The following is a 27,084-nucleotide window of genomic DNA, read 5'->3' on the forward strand; positions in this document are numbered from 1 at the left end:
AAACTTATTAAGTGACTTAGATGTGTCATCTTCTGTGCAAGAATGAACCGAAACCGTAAAAGGGGACGACCATCTTGCAGTGGGACAGTATTCAGTGCAGCCTGATTCGGCCAGCATCTGTGATGATATGGACAGGGTTTCAGCTGCGCATGTTTTTGAGTCGTCATTAGAACTATTTCGTGTGGCTTCACTTTGGACTAGTTGAGGCTCTGGTTGTTTCCTGATATCAGTTCGACAGAAGTTGTGATTTTCGTGTAAAGTAGTTTGGGACTCCAACTTCATTCACTGATGCTGGACTTTATATCAGTTTGGCTATGACAGGCTTTCTGCTGCTTCCGATATTTAGGTTATAGCATCAGGCGTTGGTTAGACTCTGATTAGGTGTGAGTTGGTGTAATTATTGCGAAATTACGAAAAGACAGTGAAATGATTTGTCCTTTTTGGGACCTTTAACAGTCCAGTCTCTAAGACAAGTGGTGATACATCGTAGCTTATTCTTTGCGCGCTATCTGGGCACCGCAAAATGTGTGGGTACATGTTTCGCTCGCTAAGTGCTTCCAAGGCACAGCGTCATGTTACGGCGAATACTGGTGTCTTCTGGATTACATCGCAAGAGAGACAACACAGGACACTCCTCGTGGAGATCACCACAAAGCGGGAACGTACCATCAGAACAGGACAAAATGAATGTTCAGTGTTAACGTAGTTTATTATACATTGGTTACAGTTACTGTAGAAGGTTTTCTAGGGGAGCTACTAACAGCGAATAGCGTCCCACACGTCCTGGAGGATGGACAGGACGCTGTCGAAGATCTCCTCGCTGGTGGGGATGATCTGGTCTGGGGGCAGCAGGAAGCCATACTGACCCTTGTCCCTCAGCTCCCACAGGAAAACGTAGGGCACGGCCAGCTTACCCTTCACCCAGTCGATGCTGCCGCCAGTCGCAGGGTCTGTACACACAGAGACATGCAGTCAAACGTACGTCTGTTGATACACAGTGGTCGACAGCCCATCGTTTCTGCACTTACAACTTATACTTTGCTCATAGCCAAACTGTAGGTAACTACATACACAGTTTGTTGAGGTGATGATGAGACAGACACTACGGTATAATGGATAAGGCTAAATGTATCTGTTTAAGATAAGTAATAATAGTCCAGGAAACGCTGAGTCAAAGTTTTGAAACCAAACTTGTGTGATAATTCAACAAGCAGAATACAAAAATTTGCAAATAATTGTTTGTATGATGTAACACATTGTAATTTAATACTTACGGTACTAATACGTTAAAGTGTAGGCAAACCTAACAATGGTGTTGCCATACTTTATTTAGGTGGGAGAAGGAAACTCCACTAACACAGAAAAGATGACTTAACGAGATACATTTCCACTGTCTATCTCGATGTAAAAGTATTACTCGACAAAAAAGACCGAAGACCTGGCGCTGAGCTCCATAGTGTTAACTGCCAAAAAGCGACTTTGTTTACTACTGTTGGCTCCAATTTTGTTATAAGTGAAGCGGTGTCACTCACCATATGTCAATCAAACATTTACCAGCGCCTTTGCTTGCAAAAAAATCCAGTGTAGCAACACTTCAATATCATTTATTCAGAGTGTAACGTGTATGAACTAATGGTTAGTCTCATTAAACCACTGGGTGTCTTAATTCTGAAGCTTCATATACTGGTAAAAATGTAATGCAGTATGCCGTTTCGTCAATGTTCTCTCATTCATACATGTAACGATTCGCTTATAATCGCAACTTTTAAGGTCAAATGCCATAGGCTGAACATTTTTTCTCAAAGTCTTCTTGCTCGCCTTGAAATCCAATTCTCTGCGATAAAAGCTACTAGGTTCTCGCAAATTTGAAATTTCTTAGTATTGATCACACTATTGTAGCAACTGCCGCCTGAAACACATTTATCCTTACCGCCAATGGGATGTTTGCTGTGGTCGCTTGCTTCATATTCTTTGGTGTACACCCTGGTCCCAAACCAGTTAGCATGGTGGCTTTCCTGACACAATTTGCGCACCGTTGACTTACTCAAATTTAATATCTGACTGAACATTGCGTCGTCTTTTCTGTCATCACTGTCATTCCTTACGCCTTCCTCATTAAATTTAATAATAGTAAGGCGACACAGCTGACTGTGATCATTCCTTATTCTTGCACTGCAAAGCAGTAATGTGCACTGAAGTACGGCATCCACATGGAGAAGCAGTCGTCCCATCACTGACTTGACTCGCCTCCAGGCAGCTGAGTCCTCACCGACTGCCAAGCAGCAGGCGCGTGCCTACTTTCCAGGCAGCAGAAGAAACACGGCGGTTAACTACGTCAGAATGAAGCGCGAGGCGTAATGGCGAGTAAACTTCCCTATCATCGTTGTCCGCAGAATATTTTTTAAAGAGGGGGAAGAGCTTGCTACGTACAACCTGTTAATCTTACAGAAAAAAGGAACAGGCACTTTTTGTAGGAATTCAACTACATTATAACTCTTTTATAACTTTGTACTTGGGTACGCTTTTGCTGGTGGCAATAGTTGTTCAATCACTCGAAAGCTGTGGCTACCAACGAAAAAGTATCATCTATATTAAACTTTCTACAAAAAGGTTATCATCTTTTGTGTAAGACAATACTTTGTTTGTAGCACGTGAGAGAATATGAAAATCTTGCACTTGGTTTCTGAAGGCATTGCGGGTTGCACGAAACCCATAGGGCGGAACAGCTGGAAGCCCTGTCTTGTAACACAACCAAGAACCAAGTCAGTTTCCACTACAGCTGGGTCTATGGTCCACTTTGTCAAGTAATATGTCTATATTTGCAATCTGAAGTTTTTTATCGATTAGTCTTTGTAAAATGGCTTCACAGGTGGCTATAATATCAGTACATACGTTTTTCCTGCATGAGCAGGCAAATAGAAATTGCAGAATATCAGAATATATCAGCCAAGCAAATCAGTAGGAGATCTAACTCACATACAATTTTTCGGTCACTGTTCCAGCAGTTAAGCAAACAGGGCAACCGTTATTTGCGGTACAGTGACTTTGAAGGACCACGAACTTTACTCGAATTGTCTCTTTGCAGGAAGCAGTGCTTGTATTTATGTGGGGCATTCATTGAACACTCTACGAGTTGAGCGTGTACTGTGTGTTGAGCACAGCACTGAGCTGAAAGCAACCGGGAAACAGCAGCTCCAACCTTATTATTCACAGAGGGTGCTCTTTAATCGTTGTACAGTGTTTTTGAGAGACAGACTCCCTACATTGCTAAAATTCGTACTTTTGAACCTTCGTACACGCATGTGGTTCCATTTTGATGGAGAGCCTCCTTTTTTATACAACTTGCTGGTGATCATCTGTTCCCAGTACTCAAAACCCTGTATTTTTCGGAGGGGGTTTTTTACGGGAGACGTTCCCACGCCATTCCCTCAAATCCCACTGTTACGTCCAGTTTCTCCTAAGGTTCCATCCACATCGATAATTGCCTCCAATTAGGATGACTTGTCTTGCTGCATTCGTTCACCTTCTCAGGCACTGCATTCTGCAGTACCAGTCATTGAATAAAATTCGTGAAGGGCCTGTAACGCAAAATGAATTTTAAACAGTGGTAATCTCCACTATGAAAATCGCAAAGACGATGTGGTACCAGCTGCTGTTGCTTTTGACACATATAAGCAAATATTTGACACTGTCGACAATTGATACTTGATATCTGGATCCTCACTTCAGCACCCTCTATTGTCAGCATTGTTTTGATCTTCAAGCTTTCGCACACCTTGTCCAAAATCCGAATCTCCTACAGGTGACTGATGTTGTATATACACTACGTGATCAAGAGCATCGAGACACTTGGCTGAAAATGCCTTAAAAGTTCGTGCCGCCATCCATCGATTATGCTGGAATTCAATATGGTGTTGGCCCACCCTTAGCCTTGATGGTAGCTTCCACTCTCGCAGGCATACGTTTAATAAGTTCCTGGAAGGTTTCTTGGGGAATGGCAGCCCATTCTTCACGGAGTGCTGCACTGAGGAGAGGTATCGATGTCGGTCGGTGAGGCCTGCCACGAAGTCGGCGTTCAAAAGCATCCCAAAGGTGTTCTATAGGATTCTGCTCAGGGCTCTCTGCATGCCAGTCCATCAGAGGGATGTTATTGTCGTGTAACTACTCCGCCACAGGCCGTGCATTATGAACAGGTGCTCGATTGTGTTGAAAGATGCAATCGTCATCCCCGAGTTGCTCTTCAACAGTGGGAAGCAAGTTGGTGCTTCAAACATCAATGTAGGCCTGTGCTGTGATAGTGCCATTCAAAACAACAAGGGGTACAAGCTTCCTTAATGAAAAATCAGACCACACTGTAACATCATCACAGACTCCGAATTTTACTCTTGGCGCTACACATCCTGGCAGATTACGTTCACCGGGCATTAGCCATACCCACACCCTGCCATCGGATCGCCACATTGTGTACGGTGATTCGTCACTCCACACAACGTTTTTCCACTGTTCAGTCGTCCAATACTTGCGCTCTATACACCAAGCAAGACGTCGTTTGGCTTTTATCGGCGTGATGTGTGGCTTATGAAGTCCGTGATTTCTGCAGAGCACCCCATTCTGCCCTCTCACGATGTCTAATGACTACTAATGTCACTGATATGAGGTACCTGGCAGTAGGTGGCAGCACAATGCACCTAATATGTTTTTGGAGTGTCCGGATACTTTTGATAACAAAAATGCAACTGTCCACATTCAAAAATATAATAGCAGGAAAACATTTTACCAACAAATTATATTTTTCTTTTGTAAGATTGAAAAGGACAAACTATCATCAATTACTTACTGTAACTTACATTCCAAGTGTTGAATTTGCACATTTGTAAATACAGGGAAGCCTAACAAAAATTGTGAAATACTTACTCGATTTCATTTTTCATACTACTCACTCTAGTGCACGTAAGAAATACAATGTATGCTCTGAAAGCGTTAAATCTAGTTTATCTATCAGCGTCGAATTCTACATCAATTTGCCCGAGCCGATGAAGAAGTCTCTACACTGATAAGTACTGTCTGATCGGAAATAATACCACCTACAATTACATCGTACAAGGCAGAATATAGAGTTTAGACAGAATAGGAAATGCACCAAGTAAGACCTCACATGTGAAAGACATTTTCTTTTGCAAATTCCTGGACCCAAATGGCATGATGATCATGAAACATATAGAAGAAAAATAATTAGGGCAATTCAGGGTGATATGGTGAATCGGGTGAAATGGTGAATTGCTTTAATTCTTTACTGTTTAAACAGATGTCTCTGTATGTCTGCATGCCAACAGTCTGTGCACGTGTTGCAAACCAGCTCCGTTTTAGAAACCATAAGTACTTTTGTACAAAACTTTTTTCGATGCTAAATAATTTTTATATGCTGCATGCATTTGTAGATGTTACTTCATGTGGCGTAGGCCGCGGGGTATTTTTAGATATATTCTGCCTTCTTATTCTGCTTATGAACTACATAACCTAGAAATCGTTGCGTGTAGTGTTTTGAACTTATTGCCGTGCTATTCACCGTTTCACCATAGCAAATGGGAGAAATGGTGAACTTGGGCAGGGGTGATACGGTGAAGGACTTTTCTTATGTGTAAAGTTTAAGGCTTTTATTTAGGTACATCCCAACCAGGGTTTTTGACAAGTCATGAAATGTTAGCGTTTCCTATCCCATGCGACAGTTATATTCTGTTTTTCTGAGTTCTCAATACAATCGTTAATTTAAAAATTAGTTTATATATATATTTTTTGCGAGTACAGTTTGGTTTGTCAGTGATCAAAAAAGTAAATGTTCTAACTACCGCCATTGTTCTAGGCAAAGATGCCTATATTTTACAAAAGACAAAAAGGATCCAGCCGTGCTAATTGGACAGAGGAGCAACTTAACGATGTCGTAAAAGCGAAAATCGGTGCAAAATGGACTGAGCCTGAATAAAGCCTCAAAGGAGTTTCAGGTTCCATGGTCAACGCTGAAGAGACGATTAGCAAACCGCTGCCTTACGAAAAAATCTGTGGTTGGGCCGTCTGTGCTAACACAAGAATGTGAGAAAAAGTTGGTAAAACATATAATAAAATTACAAAACTTCGTATTTGCACCGACAAGGACAGAAGTACGTACCATGGCATATAAACTAGTTGAGAAATATAACCAACATCACAAATTTAACCGAGAAAAGGAAATTGTTGGAATGGACTGGCTACATTTATTCTTAAAAAGAAATCTGGACTCTGAATCCGCAAATGGGAAGGAGTTTCACAAGTACGGTCAATGGGTTTAAGTACGAAAAACGTTTCAGATTATTTTTCATTGATGCAGGACGTCTTGGTAGAGCATAACCTCCTTGATAAGCCGGGAAATATATTCAACGTAGATGAGCACGGACTTCAGCTGAATAATAGACCAGGCTACGTGTTGGCACCAAAGGGGTGTGAGGGCGTTCCAGCGATAACATCCGGTGAAAAGGGTGAAACCACATCTGTAATCGCTTTCTGCAATGGAGAGGGCATATTTTTACCCCCAGTTTGTGTTTGGAAGGGAAAAAATGAAAAGGCCGAGTACAAGGACGCTATACCGCCATGTTCCACGAATTTCATGTCACAAAAGTCGGCGTACGTAATAGCTGATATTTCTCTTCTGTGGCTAAGGAACCATTTTGCACCGGGGAAGCCTGAGGGAACAGTCGTGCTTATTTTGGATGGACGTAGCTCTCATTGCAGCAGCGTGGATATATTAGAGTTTGCAGAAGGAAAAAACATAATTTTGCTCTGTCGACCCAGCCACACCACACACTATCTGCAGGCACTACACAGAGCATTTTTTAAAGCTCTGAAATCCTATCATTACAATGCTTGCAATTCGTACATTAAAATGAATCCAAATAAAAAAATTTCCAGTGTTCGGAGGTCTGCAGGAGGGTACAAGCAGCTACGACAGAGAATGCAATATCGGGGTTCAGAAGCACAGGAATCATCCCGTTTAATCCTGATGTCATCCCAGAATACGCGTTTTTATCATCAGATTCAGATCAACATCAGGAAAACAACGAACGACATGAAAACAGACCTACTTCACCTCGACCAAGTTGTTCGCACTGGCAGGAGATACCTCATCCCTCGGAAGAAGCAACTGCAGACGTAGACAACGATCAGGGACTTCAACGCATACAAGCTTCACCACAACTGGGCTGTTCGCAACGGGTGGAAAATCCACAGGGAAACATGCAGTCTTCATCAGAAGCAACAGGTATGACTTCGACAGTGGCAACAGAAGAATCTCAAATAACCCCTGGCAAACTTTTGGACCATATTTCGCCGATACCTATCCGATTTGAAGTTGCATCTGCAAGGAAGAAGTCCAGAGCTTTAGCCAGGTTTTGACTTCTCCAGAAAACATCGATAACCTGAGAAACAGAAAACGACAAAATGAGTCAGTGAAGAGTAGAGCAAATGCTAAAAAGAGGACTAAAGGAGAAACCGTAACCAGAGAGACTACCAAAGGAATTATCAAAAAGAAGCAGCCTAATAAACGAAAAGCGTCTACCGCTGACACCGAGTCCGACTCGTCGCTGGATATCCAATTGCAAGACGATGATGAGGACGCGGATGATGAAGAGTGTTGTTGTGTGGGGTGCGGTGAACTGTACAGTTGTACTAAAAAGGACGTGGATTGGATCAAATGTATTAGCTGCCCATATACATGGGTCAAATGGTGAAATTGATAAAAATAAGTATTTTTTAAAAACTTTTGTAGTGCCTTAGAGAGGATGTGGTACTATTAATGTGTTACTTCTGTATTTTGTGAAAGGAGAGTGTTTTTATTTTGTTTACATGAGCAATTTCTTGTCTTCTACGACGCCCAATTTTTTTGTTCACCATATCATCCTGATTTACCCTAATGTCAAACTCATTGGAGCCGGCCGCTGTGGCCGAGCGGTTCTAGGCGCTTCAGTCTGGAACCGCGCCACCACAACGGTCGCCGTTTCGAATCCTGCCTCGGGCATGGATGTGTGTGGTTCCCTTAGTTAGGTTTAAGTAGTTCTAAGTTCTAGGGGACTGATGACCTCAGATGTCAAGTCCCATAGTGCTCAGAGACATTTGAACGATTTTTTAACCAACTCATTGGAAGTGGAAGACATTAAATTAAATCTGGCGAGACAGAAAGATTCACACCTAAGTTTTTGTTCACTGTATTTTTACAGGTTTTCTCAACTATTCTACATCGTTTGATTACTAATTATTGTGTTAACCTAAGACACCGCAAATATAGCAGAAATTGAAAGTGCTGTAGTGCTACTGATGTGCGGTTTTCACAGAATGGATTGGTAGTCAGAAGCTAGTATTGTTAGCCAATAAAGAGATGGTAATAATACTTAGAAAGTGTATATGTGTTCAAAAATATACTTTTTAAATGGAACAATGTCTATTGACATTATCAAGTAGGGTAAATTAGAAAGTCATTGGTGCTTGTTACAGGACTCTAATGCGAGACGTTTACGAGAATCGTATTTTCAAAAGTTTCCACGCCGAAAGTTGTGCAATACCTATGGTAGCACACACTATAGAACGAAACAAGCGTGTACAGGAAGTTATGCGTATTCTCATCAATTAATGAGACAATTGACTATCACAGCTTGTGTTCAAAATCACCACCAGCAGCGACAGTACATGCTTCCAGTCTGATGTGAAACGACTGCTGACATGTGGTAGTATTTAGTATTTTAACAAAGATGTCCGAGCAGGCTGCAGTAATACGTCGTTGTATATTGGCGGATGCAGTCGGTATGTCCTTGTAGGCAACGTCTTTCAGTTATCTCCACAGAAAAGAGTCTATAGGCATCAAATCCAGGGTATGGGTTGTCCCAGGTATGGGCGCTTTGCGCCAATCCGACGATTTGGAAATAATTTGTGCAGACATTAACAAATTATTCATGCGCTATGGGCTAGACAGTCATCATGTTAGTACCACAGGTTCCTCCTAGTTTACAGCATCCGTGGAAGATATCTGTTAGGAGGCTGCTATATTTGTGTAAGTTCAGTGACCCGTCTACGAAACATGAGCCTATGAGCTGATCATTCACTATCCTACACCACACTTTTGCACTCCATTTATGCTAATTTTCCACATGACGAACCTAACGCTCATTTTCAACAAACCAATAGTGTATGTTTCGGCGATTTACGTGGCAGTATTAGTAAATTTAGCTTTATCACTAAACACGATACATGATACTTCTGGGATATCCTGTCTTAATGCCCATGCACAGAAGTTAGTACGATTCTTATTACCGTTTCCATGCAGCTCTAAATGGAGGGAGATGCGATAGGGATGGAACTTACGTCGATGGAGAAGGCGCAGGACATTCGCCTGACTCATGCCACTTCCTCGAGCGATTGCGAGGGGTCTAACATGCAAAAGCAGCACGAACATTAATTTACCCAATTTTGTCGCCGCTTGTTTCCTTCTATTACGTTGTGCAGGTGTTACACTACCACTTTCGCGTAACTGGTTGAATAGATTGATCAATAAGTGACGAGATGGTTGACGTCTTCTGGGATATCTTGCCGCATACACCGTACAAGAACGAACGGCATTCTTCCTACATTCTCCACACACCATGAGCATGTCGATTTTTCTGCATTGGTAAATCCCATCGTCTACTCACGACGTACTGCTTGGGTTGCCACGCACTGTGTAGCAAGTCACAATGCACTGAAGCAACACTGAAGCACACTGTAAGGAAACATAACGGCATTACACCTAGCAACTACTCCAAGTGAATGGCACAATCAAATGTCGGTGTGCAAACTTTTCAAAATATCATCTCTCGTAAGGGACTTACATTAGAATCCTGCAACAGACACCACTGGCATTCCAATTTATTGTACTATTAGTTTGTGCATGTCAACAGGCACTGTCCCATTTTAAAAAAGTGTACCTATTCACAAAAAATGCACTTTCTAAGTATTATTGTAATCTGTTTATTATCTAACAATACGAGCCCCTGACTACCAATCCACTCTGTAACAACCGCACATCAATAGCACTTTCCATTTCAGCAATATTTCCGGTGGAAATTCTACTTTATTGAACCTGCGTGAGGTGTGTGTGTGTGTGTGTGTGTGTGTGTGTGTGTGTGTGAATGAGTGTAGTTTATACTGAGCTATTTTATTGAAAACAATTTCCTTAATCTCCCGTTTTAACCCTATAATTTATCACTAACACTGCCCACATTTCTATGTTCTGCTGGAGAATACTTCCATGTAGATTCGGTTATCAAAAGTTAATGATTGTTTTTGCTATTTAAACAGATGAAAGCGCTCTGAGCAGCATCTATTGTCTCTCTTGTTGAGAACTACCACTTGCCACTGAACACATCTTCCTTTTCGAGACTTCCTATCAGCAAGTTCGTAATTGGTCGAAGTCTGCAGACGCTCATAGTATTCAGCCTGGAGAACAGTAACTTTCGTCGCCCGTGACAGATGTCTATCGTAGCAGATGTACAAGTTTTTCTCTCGCTTCAGGCAAACAGGCAAAATGCAGCTCAGGCGGCCACGGTGGAACTCTCCTGTGAGCCGTTCCTCGCTCATGCCAGTGTGTAATCGTAAATGGAACATTATTTATGAGGTTGACAACCTTTTCCACCAGCTGAAATTCCAGTCTTTTGTCAGAGGGTAGCTCAAACCCGACATCTCTTCGCCCTTTGTCTCATGGACTATACACTTCTAAATGTTGATCACTCTAATCTAAAACCAAAAGGTATTAAATCGGATGCAACTGCTGAAAGTGAAGCAGAGTTTCTAAACATTCATGGTGGTGTCTGATTGTTCTATATCGTGTCTCCCTACCACTTTCGCGCAACGACGCTCTGTGTGAGTTTTTTAGGGAATTAACTAGTTTGAACCTGGGACCTGTTGCTGGTAAGGAGACGCCAGACCACACATGACATGTGGAATTCAGAAGAGTTCAGTGAGACTAGCGATGATACAACCAAATACTAAATGATCTCAGCGTCAGCTCCACTGCACTCTCTGTAAAAGAATCTTAATACTAACTAAATATAGTGGAAAGGGTTCAAGGCTTTCCTATTTTTTAGTTAGCTGGTAAAATAACGTCGAAAAAGCAGTTAAGTTTACCATTGGAAATTTTATTCTACTCACAAAACATCATTTATAAATTGCACTATTGATAAAAGGAAATGTTTTAATACAGGATGGTAAAAACCAACTGCGTTCAATAAAAATGTGAACGAATATTCCCTGAATGGGTTTCCAAGTTCTACAATCGATCGAAGGATGACCTATGCCATATCACATCTATAATCTAGGTTTAAATTAAGTTTCACAAAAGAGAAAACTATCAAAATGGTCTACAATGACCCTCAATTATCTTTAATTACTTATCTAACCTGTCGTAAATTACAGTGGCTGATGTGGCTTCTCAATAACTATAAAATAGAAAAATCATCGCGTTTCAGATCTTTACTTCAAGTGGCAAATGTGAACACCATGAGTTTTAATTAACGATCGACACTAGTATTAAGCAAAAAGGGGGTGTAACAGATGAGTCTTCTGCAGTTCTGAGTGAAGCTTTATGCGCTGTTATGCGGCATCGCGTGCGTTCATTATCTTGTCGGTGTTTAGGCAGCGTCAGGGCGACAGCGGCCGGCGCAGCAGCCATCCAGCTCGCCGTCCCGGAACCGACTCTCCTCTAACTTCTCCTTACCACAATTTACCGAAGTTGGTTTGAAAAAACTATCTGGCTGTGTTTTCATCTGACCAATCAGGGTCTCAATATTAACCTTAAGCTCCGCCTACAAAGATCCTGTCTATCCAATGAGAAACGTTATACTTTTCGTGGTGGGGCATTGTTTTTTAAAGTTTGCAACGTAACAGAGACGCTAAAAAGTCTCACGGTAAAACCTGCAGCTGGTGTGGTCCTTTTAGCGTTATCGTGATTTCTATACTGTTCTTCTGGAGGGCTCTATCTTTTAACACGGGCTGGAGGTTTGTCCTAATGTAACAGACACGCGAAAAAGTCTCACGCTAAAACTTGCGGGTGGTAGTGGCCCTTTTTGTGTTATCGTAAGATCTATACTGCTTTTCTGGAGGGCTCTAGCTTTTAACATGGACTTGGGGTGGTCCTTGACGTACCTGAGACGCGAAAAAGCCTCACGCTAAAACGTGCGGGTGGTGAGCCCTAGTGGTTAGCTGGAGACGTGGGTGTCAGTCCCTTATCGTAGGGCCTTCTAGCTTAACACGGTTCTGCTCTCGGCTTCTGTCCTCGTTTCTCCCCTCGGAACTACGTCTGCCTCACGGTGGGAAGGTACGACATGAATTTTGGCATTCTTGTGTTAGTCTGTGGTATTCCATTTGCTCACTCGTTACTCGTATTACTTTGGTTAATTTAATGTCACGATTTATTCGGAGCTATGTGACATACTAGTAGATTTGCTTATTATGTCAGGGTTTTCATGGAAGGTGTTGGATTTGCCTGACACCTTACATATCACCACCCTTCGAACTTAATTTTTGCACTGAATTTAGGCAATGATTGAATCGTTGTCTAAGTCAGTCAAAAATTTTCTAATTTATCTAAGTTTTGTTGCATATGGTTCAGCCACGTTATTCTGTTCTATGCTAGTTTGTATTACTGATTTATATTTTTATATTCTTCCACATTATAATTAAAAATGACAAGAGAAGAATACTTTTATATTATTATTAATTTTTAATTATTTTCTTTCTTTATTTAAGTGTGAAGTTTGTTTTTTAAGAAGTTTGTTTTCGAAAGTGAGGAGTCTTTCACATCGATTTTCTTAGAAATATTGTTTATATAAATATATTAATTAAGTAAAACCTATTCCTAACACATTTTCTAAATATCATGTACAAGTAAAATGTTTTTTGTTTCTAGACATGCATTTCAACATTGTTACACTAACAAATAAGAATTATTTCCAAGAATTGCTTTGACAAAGAAATATACATACACAAGTATTGAGATATTATCTGAACAAATTTTACAAATGCTAAAAGAATTGCTTTGACAAAGAAATATACATACACACATATTGAGGTATTATCCTAATAAATGGTACAAATGTTAAAAAAAAGGGAAAACATCCAACAAGAACTTTTGTTCTTTATATACTGTTCATTTCAGAACTAATGACTTATTTTTATCGACAGTCCATTTTTCACTTAAGTCCATAGTCAATGACTGTTATTTTGTAGTTTAATAGCTGTCTGGTGTTTTTAACTTACTTAGTTTTTCACACATTTCTTTTCCACAATTCCTATATCACATAATTTGATTTCACACACTCACACAATCTTATGAATGTTCAAGCATGAGGTTGGCGAATGTTTTTGCACGAAGGTGATGGACTTGAGCGAGATGGATGTGGACAACTATTTTATGTACAGCTTCGTTCATCGTTCCTTGTTGGCTTTGCCAGTGTGTGTTGCTGTTGTGGAGGTCCCATAATGGAATGAAGTTGTGAGTGCAGAATCTCGTGGTTTACTGGCTTTGTATGCGTGAAAGTCATCGTTATGTGTCGCTGAAAGCGGTCGTTTTTCGTTGTAATACTTCGCAGACGACTAATTTACAATAGGATAGGGATTTGGGAAGGTATGTCGTCTATTCTTCACCCATCTTCTTCCTTGGTCTCAATCTTTCGAATGTTCAACTTCTGTTCTTGTCGCTTTTTCTCTGCTTCTTACTTGCTTCTTGGTTCTTCTCTGGGCAGGATATGGAAATATTTATTGATAACTAGTCGCTTTGAAGCTCTCCTCCTAGTAACAGTTTGATAAATTGTTTGGGCGCGTCATTTTTACTTTGTGGAAGTTCTTCTTCAGTTTCGTGCATCAGCGTGCTGTTTAATAGCAGTAGTATGACTTTTACGCATATTTTTTGCCAGAAGTGGCTTGCCCAAGCGGTCTTCTCGTCCGGCCGTTTTTTGCTCGCTCCGCTCATTCGGGGCTCGGAGACCCTTGCGGCGTTCGCCGTCCCAGCGCCGTCCCGCCTCGTCTCAGCAGGGGTCTGTCACTGTGCGGCTCGGTGTTCCATCCCAGCAAGATTCCTCCTAGCGGGCATATTTATTGCCCACTTTCGCTACAAGGGCCTTCTGTTCGTTTCGATGTCCATTCCCTTCTCTCGACGCTCCTGCTATGTAGGAATCGTGTCTTGCTAATTACGTCCTTTTCTTTCTTGATACATCTTGTGTTGCAACTTGTGGGTCGTTGCATCTGGTCTTTGTTGGAGTTTTTACAACGGTTCTTACAAAAAGTTTTACTTATAATCATCTGACATATGTCTAGTATCTACTTGTTTTACACCTTCTTAAAAAGCTTTACAAATTTCAGCGCCCTTTCCACGTTACAATTCTAAGATATTTGGAGTCTTAAAGTCTACTCAAGAATCCTCAAATTCGTTTCTTATTTTTGTGTAGTGTCGTGGTGTATAGCATATTAGTATTTCATGCTGTTAGACTATCTATGCTTTATCCCTTCACCTTAAGCTATGGTACTATTGGTGTTATTATTGAAACTACTTTCTTTTTCCCACCTTCCTCTCTTTTCATTCTTCTTTCTCCTGACGATCTTATCTGCAACATAATCTTGAAATATTGTGCTGATTATTTACCAGTAATAAAAGTAATCTTCAAACTTGTACTGAAAGTGTTTAATACTGCCAGCCATAAGTAAAAATACCTCTGCTTTCTTTTACTATGTCGAAAACGAGTATTTCTGCTATGTTGTTCAGATAGTAGTGTAAGGGCTCGAGATAAATAAGAGAGAGTGCAATGAGAAGATGACTGTGACTGCGTTCTGATGTCGAATGCCCACATCAGGCAACTCAAGCCCAGTTCGCATTCACTACAGTGGCTAAGGGAAGACTGTCAAGCACGAATTGATGAACCGAGGCAGGACTGTGGCGGCGGCAGGTACAGACCTTAGGTTGGCAGTGCTGTAAGACCAAGTCCCATACAGGAGACTTAGTGCAGGAGGTGGCTGGCCAGACCTCGACCCGAACTGATGGCCACAGCCAGTGGTGACCAGACGTCTGGTCGTGTAGCATTACACTGGTGTCGTCGTAGTGTTGCTGGACTATGGAAGAAACTGACTTCATAGCTATTTACAGGGCTCTGGGACACATCTTTGCATTATTACCCAGCGCTGGTCATATAGCTCATAACACGGTTCTTGTCCGGAAGTGCCAATTCCGCCCTGCCCTCTCCAGCTACTACTGTCCCGCAGTATGGCTAGCCCGTCTTCAATTCTTTTGTATATATAGAGGGTCCCCCATGAACCATGGACCTTGCCATTAGTGGGGAGGCTTGCGTGCCTCGGCGATACAGATAGCCATACAGTAGGTACAACCACAACCGAGGGGTGTCTGTTGTGAGGCCAGACAAATGTGTGGTTCCTGAAGAGGGGCAGCAGCCTTTTCAGTAGTTGCAAGGGCAACAGTCTGGATGATTGACTTATCTGGCCTTGTAACAATAACCAAAACGGCCTTGCTGTGTTGGTACTGCGAACGGCAGAAAGCAAGGGGAAACTACGGCCGTAATTTTTCCCGAGGGCATGCAGCTTTACTGTATGATTAAACGATGATGGCATCCTCTTGGGTAAAATATTCCGGAGGTAAAATAGTCCCCCATTCGGATCTCCGGGTGGGGACTACTCAAGGGAAGTCGTTATCAGGATAAAGAAAACTGGCGTTTTACGGATCGGAGCGTGGAATGTCAGATCCCTTAATCGGGCAGGTAGGTTCGAAAATTTAAAAAGGGAAATGGATAGGTTAAATTTAGATATAGTGGGAATTAGTGAAGTTTGGTGGCAGGAGGAACAAGACTTCTGGTCAGGTGACTACAGGGTTATAAACACAAAATCAAATAGGGGTAATGCAGGAGTAGGTTTAATAATGAATAGGAAAATAGGAATGTGGGTAAGCTACTACAAACAGCATAGTGAACGCATTATTGTGGCCAAGATAGATACAAAGCCCACACCTACTACAGTAGTACAAGTTCATATGCCAACTAGCTCTGCAGATGACGAAGAAATTGAAGAAATGTATGATGAAATAAAAGAAATTATTCAGGTAGTGAAGGGAGACGAAAATTTAATAGTCATGGGTGACTGGAATTCGAGTGTAGGAAAAGGGAGAGAAGGAAACGTAGTAGGTGAATATGGATTGGGGCTAAGAAATGAAAGAGGAAGCCGCCTGGTAGAATTTTGCACAGAGTACAACTTAATCATAGCTAACGCTTGGTTTAAGAACCATGATAGAAGGTTGTATACATGGAACAACCCTGGAGATACTGATGGGTTTCAGATAGATTATATAATGGTAAGACAGAGATTTAGGAAGAAGGTTTTAAATTGTAAGACATTTCCAGGGGCAGATGTGGACTCTGACCACAATCTATTGGTTATGACCTGTAGATTGAAACTGAAGAAACTGCAAAAAGGTGGGAATTTAAGGAGATGGAACCTGGATAAACTGAAAGAACCACAGGTTGTACAGAGTTTCAGGGAGAGCATAAGGGAACAATTTAAAAGAATGGGGGAAAGAAATACAGTAGAAGAAGAATGGGTAGCTTTGAGAGATGAAATAGTGAAGGCAGCAGAGGATCAAGTAGGTAAAAAAACGAGGGCTAGTAGAAATCCTTGGGTAACAGAAGAAATATTGAATTTAATTGATGAAAGGAGAAAATATAAAAATGCAGTAAATGAAGCAGGCAAAAAGGAATACAAACGTCTCAAAAATGAGATCGACAGGAAGTCCAAATGGCTAAGTAGGGGTGGCTAGAGGACAAATGTAAGGATGTAGAGGCTTATCTCACTAGGGTTAAGATAGATACTGCCTACAGGAAAATTAAAGAGGCCTTTGGAGAAAGGAGAACCACTTGTATGAATATCAAGAGCTCAGATGGAAACCCAGTTATAACCAACAAAGGGAAAGCAGAAAGGTGGGAGGAGTATATAGAGGGTCTATACAGGGGCAATGTTCTTGAGGACAATATTATGGAAATGGAAGAGGATGTAGATGAGGATGAAATGGGAGATACGATACTGTGTGAAGAGTTTGACAGAGCACTGAAAGATGAAACAAGGCCCCGGGAGTAGACAACATTCCATTAGAACTACTGACAGCCTTGGGAGAGCCAGTCCTGACAAAAATCTACCATCTGGTGAGCAAGATGTATGAGTGAGGCGATATACCCTCAGACTTCAAGAAGAACATAATAATTCCAATCCCAAAGAAAGCAGGTGTTGACAGATATGAAAATTACCGAACAATCAGTTTAATAAGCCACAACTGCAAAATACTAATGCAAATTCTTTACAGACGAATGGAAAAACTAGTAGAAGCCGACCTCGGGGAAGATCAGTTTGAATTCCGTAGAAATACTGGAACACATGAGGCAATACTGACCTTTCGACTTATCTTAGAACAAAGATTAAGGAAAGGCAAACCTACGTTTCTAGCATTTGTAGACTTAGAGAAAGCTTTTGACAATGTTGACAGGAATACTCTCTTTCAAATTCTAAAGGTATCAGGGTTAAAATACAGGGAGCGAAAGGCTATTTACAATTTGCACAGAAACCAGAGCGCAGTTATAAGAGTCGAGGGACATGAAAGAGAAGCAGTGGTTGGGAAGGGAGTAAGACAGGGGTGTAGCCTCTCCCCGATGTTATTCAATCTGTATATTGAGCAAGCAGTAAAGGAAACAAAAGAAAAATTCGGAGTAGGTATTAAAATCCATGGAGAAGAAATAAAAACTTTGAGGTTCGCCGATGACATTGTAATTCTGTCAGAGACAGCAAAGGACTTGGTAGAGCAGTTGAATGGAATGGACAGTTTCTTGAAAGGAGGATATAAGATGAACATCAACAAAAGCAAAACGAGGATAATGGAATGTAGTCGAATTAAGTCGGGTGATGCTGAGGGAATTAGATTAGGAAATGAGACACTTAAGGTAGTAACTGAGTTTTTCTATTTGGGGAGCAAAATAACTGATGATGGTCGAAGTAGAGAGTATATAAAATGTAGACTGGCAATGGCAACGAAAGCGTTTCTGAAGAAGAGAAATTTGTTAACATCGAGTATAGATTTAAGTGTCAGGAAGTCATTTCTGAAAGTATTTGTATGGAGTGTAGCCACATATGGAAGTGAAACATGGACGATAAAGAGTTTGGACAAGAAGAGAATAGAAGCTTTCGAAATGTGGTGCTACAGAAGAATGCTGAAGATTAGATGGGTAGATCACATAATTAATTAGGAAGTACTGAATAGGATTGGGGAGAAGAGAAGTTTGTGGCACAACTTGACGAGAAGAAGGGATCGGTTGGTAGCACATGTTCTGAGGCATCAAGGGATCACCAATTTAGTATTGGAGGGCAGTGTGGAGGGTAAAAACCGTTGAGGGAGACCAAGAGATGAAAACACTAAGCAGAGTCAGAAGGATGTAGGTGGCAATAGGTACTGGGAGATGAAGAAGCTTGCAGAGGATAGAGTAGCATGGAGAGATGCATCAAACCAGTCTCAGGACTGAAGACCACAACGTCAACAACAACAACAGAGGGTGTTCGGAAATTCCTGCTTCAAGGTTCTATGACCTGTGCAGTAGAGTGAGTACATAAAATTTAGAATAGGGACCCAGGACCGGAAAACTTACAATTTCCCTGCTACAACTGTTAGAAAACATGTTTGCTAGGTGAGTTTCTAACAGGGTAAGCATGGTGGGAGAAGAGTGCTTAAATCGGATCAGTTGATGTCATTTGACATCCATCCTACCTCTGCCTACCCTTTCCTCGACGACGTTGTGTAATTGTGGCGAAATGTGTATGCTATGGAGTCCGACGTTGGGCATACCAATCTTCATAAAGGCGACGAGTAGCTCATCCATTACCGTGAGGTTTGGCATACAGAAAGATCCTGTCGGTGTGTTCTGTACTCAACCACGTTACTCTAAAACTCACAGGCACGTAAATGAGGCTCGAATCAGATCAGAGACGCAGGATACAGGTCAAATGACATCAGTCAATCCGACGTAAGCACTCTACTCCCCACACCATGACTAACGAGTTGCAAACCTGCCTAAAGTCTATTCAACGAGAGCTGGGACGAAACATTAACAGTGTGTGAGCGACTACGCTCGTTTCTAGAAAAAGCATGCGGTGTTCACGTGATACGTAGGGGTGTGGAAAATCCTTGGCGCACGCTTTTCAGCTGGCGGCATTCGGCTGGCTGCCGACTTGTCACAGCGGTCAGTGAGAAACCTGGGCAACAGTGTACGAAATAAATTTAACAATAATGTTAAAATAATGTTAAACTGAGTTCATTCTGTTGAAACAGATTTATTTTCATTCAGGTTGCTAACAAAACGCTCCATTCAAACACAATTAATTGTTAATTTTAATAACAATACCTGTAATAATAATGATAAAGGACGAAACAAGGTTCACTCTGTCGAACTTGACCTTTTTCCATTGAGGTTTATAACAAACCGCTCCTCTCTCTCCTCTAAAATGCAGTCTAATTTCCACATTTGAGTTTCCACTTTTTCTACGACATGGAGGACACACTTGTTCCAATCCTCTGCAGTCACTGTTCTTACTGCTTCTTCTAGCAGTACTTTAACTTCCGGCATTTTGTATGTTTTGTTTTTCTCTGCAACATAGCCTTTGATTCTGGCTCACACTAACTCGATGGCGTTTAGTTCACAGTGGTACGGAGGGATTCTAAGAACAGTTTTGCCTGCATTCTTCGCCATTGTATCTACTGTGTATTCGTTGTGCTCTGTTCTGTGATTTTTAACTATATCTAAAAGTTCTTTCTTGAACATACCGTCTTCGAAATCGATGTTTTTAGATTTTAGCCACTCTGATACTTTGTGCTTATTGGAATTCGCACTGGGAACTCTTTCTTTTCTCCGAGAATGGTGCGACGCGTTATCAAGAACAACAACTGCCATGTGTGCGATAATCAGACGTTTCCCTTTACCTGACGGGCCCTTGCTTCCGGTGGATAATCCGGACAGAAACGCTTGTTTCGAGGAATTTATTGTGTCATCTACCCAGACGTAACCTCGGGTATGTCCTGCGTTCACCCACGTCTCGGCGAAATAGTTAATGGGTCTGTCTTCGTCTCTCAACCGTTTAATGGTTCGAAGATAACGCCGACTCCATATAATGATGTCATCCCTGTCTATTAGCATGTTCTCGAGCCCACGCCGGACATATTTGAAATTCATTTCTCAGAATAACTTATAAAATGTAGTTCTCTGAAAATTGCCCAGATCTGCATCTTCGTTCACGACTGTCAGCACTTTGTAGATTGTTGGCAATTCGTTACGAAAAAAAAAACGCGCACTATCTTTCGTATCGAATTTCTATCGAAGTGATCAACACTTTCAGAAAGTTTCTGTCGTTATTTTCCTTTCTTGGGAGACTTCAAAGAGTGTGTGGCCTTGTACTCACTTATCACACGATATACTGGAGAACGTTCAACACCTGTAGCTGAAGCTGTTTTCGAAACAAAGTCACTCATCGACTGCTCTGGATGTAACAGTCCCGTTTTATACACATTAAACACCATGTGCTCCTCAGAAGAACTTAATGATTTCTTCTTTGCTCGCTTCTTTGGTGGACTCAGAACTGACACGTCGACCTCGCTCACTGGATCCGTGGATAACATAATGAGGACAGCCGTGTGTGATGAAAATGAAATAAGTGAATATATAAAATAAGAAACTATGCGATGCTATTGGATGCGCACATAACAGTGAATGCTCAGCGTGACTACAAAACTATCGGTGTCAGAGATAACGTGGGCTCGGTGAAACTATGTCTTCAAATGTCTTTGACACTGATAGTTCGCAACGGAAGTGCAGCACCTACAGACTGTATTTCTGAAGAATGGGTGCTCGTCCCAGCAAGTGGTGAGAGCGCTGCAGACCTGTAAACGACGGAACAAAGAAGAGGAAGAGGCCCTTAAAACGACTGCCTCTTCACCATATATTGTTTATATTTCATCGCAAATACGCAGAATACTAAGAAAATATAAAGGGAAAACAATATTTCGCTCTCCTACAAAAATTTCGTCGCTGTTGGGATCTGTCAAAGACGACCTAGAGCTGCGCAAGGCAGGTGTTTGCAGGATTCCGTGTGAATGCGGCAAATCTTATATAGGGCAAACGACGGGTACTGTGCAGGATCACATTGTAGAACATCAGCGGCATACTCGCCTTCTTCAGCCTTGTAAGTCTGCCATCGCCAAACACTGTATTTCCACTGGTCATACCATTAATTACAACGAGACAAAAATTGTGGCCCATACGTCTAACTTTCAGAGTTCTATTGTTAATGAATCCGTGGAAATACGGCTGCCTGAAAATGAGTCTCTTATTAATCGTGACGGCGGTTTCCAATTGAATTCGGCATGGAATCCAATTGTCGAAGAACTTTGTGTCCTCCGTAGACGGCGTAGGTCTGTGATGGAACCGCGCAACGACAAATGAATCCACTACGCATGTGCCGGAGGGGCCTTAAATACCAGGTCTCAGGGAGCTTTCGCTAATAGCACCTGAAGAGGGCCAGAAGACTCTGCGCCGAAATATTGTGGTAGGAAGTTGCAAACATCCTGCAGTTCGCCGAAATTTTGTGGAACACTATGAACGTATCGTGATTTTTCTTCATTCTTGCTTCCATTATCAAGTACCAAGTGAGGCTGCATTTCTCGTGCCCTTACTTTTCCTAAATCCAAACTGTCCATCATCTAACAGCCCCGCAGTTTTTTTGTCATTCTTCTCTGTAATTACTATTCGTGTCAGCAGCTTGGATGCATGAGATGTCATGCTGAATGTGCGGTAGTTCTCGCATCTATCTGTCACCGCTATCTTCGGAGCAGCGTGGATAATATTATGCTATTTTTCCAAAAGTTTGATGGTACATCGCCAGTCTCAAAGATTTCATGTGCTAACTCGAACAGTCTTTTGGATGCCATTTGCCACAATGATTTTAGAAATTCTGCTGGTATGTTTCCTAGCCCTTCTGCTTTGTTTCATCTTAAGTCTTTCAGAGTCCTTTTAAAACTACCTCTTACACTGGATCCCCTATGTCTTCCCTATCGACTCCAATTTTTTTCTTCTATGAAGCCAATGGACAAGGCCAAAAGTGTACTGTGTTCCACCTATCTGCTCTTTCTGCTGCGTTTAACAGTGGTATTACCATTACACTTTTAATGTTAGCACCCTTGCTTTTAATTTAACTGCTGGTTGTTTCGACTTTTCTGTACTACAAGTCCGCCCTTCCGACAATCATTTCTTTTTAAATTTCTTCACTTTTTCCTGCAGCCATTTCGATTTTACTGCCCTGCATTTCCTGTTTACTTAATTCTTAACTGATTTCTTTTGCTGCGTTCCTGTCTTTCCCTACACATTTGTGTACTTCTTTCCTTCATTGACTAGTTGAAATGTTTCTTCCGTTGCCCATGATTTTCTCGGAGTTATCTTACTTGTATCCATGTCTGACTATCCAACATCTGTGATTGCACTTTTTAGATATATCCATTCCCGTTAAACTGTATAGCCTACTCTGATATTGCTCAACATAGTATTCACATCGTTAGTAGACTTTCAGAATACCACATACTTCCACACTGATAATTCCGTACGTTTCTCTTAAACTTCAATCTATTCTTCATCATTACTAAATTATGATCTGAGTCTATATCTGCTTCTGGACATGCCTCACAATCCTATATGTGATTTTGCAATCTCTGTCTGACAATGGTATAATCCAGCTGGATGGAAACTTCCCATGTCACCAGGTCATTTCCAAGTACACCTCCTTTTCTTCTCTTCTGACCTTGAACAGAGTATTGGCTGTCAGTAGCTGAAATTTATTGTAGAACTCAATTACTCTTTCTTCTCTCTCATTCCTATTACCAAGCCCATGATCTCCTGTAACTCTTCTTCTACTCCTTCCCGTACAACCGTATTCCAATCCTCCACGTCTATTAGATTTTCTTCTGCCTTGACATACTGAACTACCCGTTCAGTATTCTCGTCTACTTTAACTGTCTAATAATCTCCTGCTTGAGACGTCAGCAGGCATACCTAAGATATTGTTGTCGGTGTTGGTTGTTGACGAATCTGATGAGAACAACTTAATTTTCTACTACGTTCAAACTGCTGGCACTCCAAGCTGCGACTCGCAGAATGCTATCCCTTTGTTCGTAGTTCCATCTTTTTCTCATGGTCAGCTCTCCAATGGTAGTCCCCACGCAAACATCGGAATGGGGTACTAAACCGAAATCTTTTGCCAATGGAGAGTGCATCATAACACTTTTTCAGTTACAGGCCACATGTCCTGTGGATACACCCTATTTGTCTTTGATGCAGTGGTTTCCATTGCCTTGCCATTGATCATTGCTGATTGTTCGGCCTTTTCGGGCAGTTTTCCATTCCAGGTCCAAGAGAATGCGCCGAACTTCTGTGCGTTCCTCCATCCTCTCTGACTAGGCCATTGGCAGAGTACGGGTGACTCCGTATGCCGGAAGTATTCGGACACCATTGCTGATGATTTTCATTCGATTAGGTGGCTGAGTTCGAACCTCCGACCCATGATGTTCTGATTACTACTCAAAGACGCTACGCCTAGACAACATTTTTAATATTTTAATGTTGCTTGTCAGTCAGATGGTAGTGAGCTTCACCAAAGGCATATGGTATGGGCCGTTTAAGTAACTTTATTTTTTGTTTTAGAGCACGGTACAAAGACTGAAGAAGAAACCGGCCAGCGAGGGTAAAGGGGAGTGGTCTGATATTGATATGGCCAAAAGGGCAGGTGCTGATCATTTTAATGCTCATAGAACTACACTGCGTAGGCGAGTAAAACCATTGTAGGGAATCGGCAGACATCAATGACGTCTCAGTTAGGTTTTTTCAAACAAACCACACGAGGGACTTACACTTCTGGTTAATGACGCCAGCGAAGACTGAGACGATTTGACAGAAAATTTAAAACTTCTTCACAGATTTAAAAGAGAAAATAAACTGACAGGTAATCGTTTTCCCTCAGAACTTTATTGAGAAGCACCCAGAACAGTCTCAGAAAACCACAATCCCCAAATCTGATTCGTTGTTTCAGCTTCAGTTGACTAGCTGAAAATTTTTTTAACAATCTGTTTTCTTTGCTATCTTGTACTTTTGATATATAAACAGATTAATTCATTTGTGAACCGCAAAAGGGCTCTTTTTATTTAAGAGCCCAAATCTTGTTTTGTGGTACACACTACCCGACACTTTTCTTCAGATATTGAACTGTAAGCCATTGAAAATTTTTTCTTGTTGTGTCCCGTTTTGGTCAGAAAGCTGTTTTTCCCCATTTACATCAAAACAAATGTAAAGTACAGGTTTTACCGAATTATACCTTATTTTAAAACACAACAAAAGTTTTATATTAATATGGCTTAAACGTCCCCTACTAGCCGCCATTTCTCTCTTAATGTTACAGGACAGACACACTTTTATTAATAGAAACTGCGCTGATTGTGCTCTTGGATCAATACAGTAATTGTTAACTGTCAGAAGTATTATATTCTTACTTCAAGCACTTTGTATTTCCTTTGCTTAAGTCCAATTTTAAAGTATTGTTTGTTAAGTGGGAAAGTATTTGCAGTTAATCCCACGTTTGAGTGGTTCATTTACGTAAGAAATTGGTGACATTAATATGAATGGCTCGCATTGCAACAGTATTTAATTAAATTCATTTGCTTTGTTTCTGAAGACGTAGTAAAATCTGAAAAGAATAAGTAACTTCATTTTTATTTGAAAAGTTTCGTAAAGTGATTGGTGAAAAGAGTGGTCATTAAACACCTTGTGAGTTTCATTCTGGTCTAAATGTGCATTTACCCAAACATATATTCATTAACTGTTCCAACTTTAATGAAAGTAATTACATTGAAAATTCGTCCCTCAAGGCCGGTGACAAGTATTAGAAGGCAGAATTACCTGTTTTCAGAAGGAAAGTTCTTAAGTTAAGTTAGTACTGCTTCTTAGCCTAGTGGTAAATAGTGGCATTATTTATCAAACCAATAATGAAAGGTAAAGAGTGAAGCGAAGCGTTAAACCTACTTTCTGGACAAAACAACCCCTAGTTCTTCATTATACCCGGCGGAATAAATATGATAATCTTAACAATATTCAAGCGGGTTTACACTTAGTTGAAATTCGTTAGTTCAAATCGAAACAGTTCTCGAAGAGTAAATTTTATTATTCTTTGGGAGTCTCTAGTTAGACGCTACGAAAGCCATTCAAGATTTTAGTAAAGTTATGCAGTTTTGTAGGCGAGAAGAGACACTCGTAATGGAAGATGATAAAGCACATTATAATTAATTAATGATAAGAACCAGTTTTCTTTTGTTCTACAATATTACTTTTATTGTTAACCGGCTTTTGGCTTACAAGGCCATCTTCAGGCATGTCTGAAGATGGCCTTATAAGCTGAAACCCGGTTAACAATAAAAGTAATATCGTAGAACTAAAGTAAACTGGTGCTTTTTAGTCATTATAATTTTGTTCTACCAAGAACCGAAGGAAGATTCTGTTAACACATTACAACTGCAAATGGATTAGAGATGTGTACAATCGTCATAATCTGCTCTCTTTCTTGTCAGTGGTACATATCCTACTGACAGGAAATATAACTTAATTCGACCACTACCCAAAAACGATTATCAAAACTACGCTGTTATCTGTAGTACCTAAAGCCTTGGAGTACATTGCTCATGACAGCTGAAGCGATATCTGAAATTTTATAAATATCAATCATGTTCCGAAAACATCGTAGCACAGCAGTTGTATTAGTCAATTTGACTGACCATGTCACATATGATTTACACAGATATGTAGCATCAGTTCAGTAAAAATTTTGATACTGTTGATTTCAAAATATTACTTACGAAAATGAAAAAGCTGAATTTCTCAAACAGTGCAATACTTTGGCTCGACAGCTAACTCAGAAAAAGATATCAACGAACCATCTGTGGGGTCGGAAAAGCCATCACGGAAACATGTGCTCAATGAAGTCCCTTGGGGTTCAGTTTTTGCTCGGTTGCTTTTCTCATTGTAAATCAGTGCTATTTCATCTAAGTCACATGATTATAACAACCACATGTATACTTACAAGATCCAGGTGTATCTAAGCTCCAGCTGTAATAAAATTTCCGGTGCTTCATCAGGAATAACTTACGAACTTTGCTCAGTTACACAATGGGTACAAAACGTAGATCTTAAAGTAATCCTAAGAAGCGACACGTCATCTTCATTTTACAGCGAAATTTGCTCAGTGGACATTTTATTTATACACTTACTCCTGTATTCCTTAGTGGTATAAAATCACGCTATGAAAAAAACCGTAAATCATCTCTACATAATTTTTGATGAGAATCTAAATTGGAAAGAAATAACTGTTACAACACGCAGTAAATTATGCCCTTGCCTATATGCAGCGCGAAAGTATAGCATAATCTCTTACTACTTAAATGAAATAAAAATTAGTTCAATTGAATCCTTGACCAAACTAGTGAAAATTTAAGACGACTAGAAGTAACCATGAATGCTTACACAAGAAATGTGAGTAACATTCATTGTTTGATTACGTGCTCTGCTCACATTGAACGAACGCGACCAAATATGAGAAGTGATTTCAAACTCTATTCTTTTCTTCATCGGTTCCTTAGTTACAGTTGACGATACATCTCCTCCCATACTAAGCATCTGTCAACACTCCATCACTGGCCGCGGTGGTCTCGCGGTTCTAGGCGTGCAGTCCGGAACCGCGCGACTGCTACGGTCGCAGGTTCGAATCCTGCCTCGGGCATGGATGTGTGTGATGTCCTTAGGTTAGTTAGGTTTAAGTAGTTCTAAGTTCTGGGGGACTAATGACCACAGCAGTTGAGTCCCATAGTGCTCAGACCCAACTCCATCACTGCAACACGACTCCACAGAAGTCCAGTCCCTCAGG

The 27,084-nt window shown here is 41.0% G+C and overlaps 1 protein-coding gene across 1 annotated transcript in view; it reads right to left on the bottom strand.

Annotated features, from left to right (window-relative positions):
- Positions 1-756: 756 nt before the first annotated feature.
- The window catches only part of LOC126355476 (zinc carboxypeptidase-like), a 123,647-nt gene continuing 97,319 nt past the window's right edge, over positions 757-27,084 (bottom strand). Inside the window, exon 7 of the mRNA XM_050005793.1 lies at positions 757-950. Coding sequence (XP_049861750.1) covers positions 757-950 — 194 coding nt within the window. The remainder of the gene's footprint in view (positions 951-27,084) is intronic.

This window comes from Schistocerca gregaria, chromosome 3 (assembly GCF_023897955.1).
Source record: "Schistocerca gregaria isolate iqSchGreg1 chromosome 3, iqSchGreg1.2, whole genome shotgun sequence".
Taxonomy (NCBI): domain Eukaryota; kingdom Metazoa; phylum Arthropoda; class Insecta; order Orthoptera; family Acrididae; genus Schistocerca; species Schistocerca gregaria.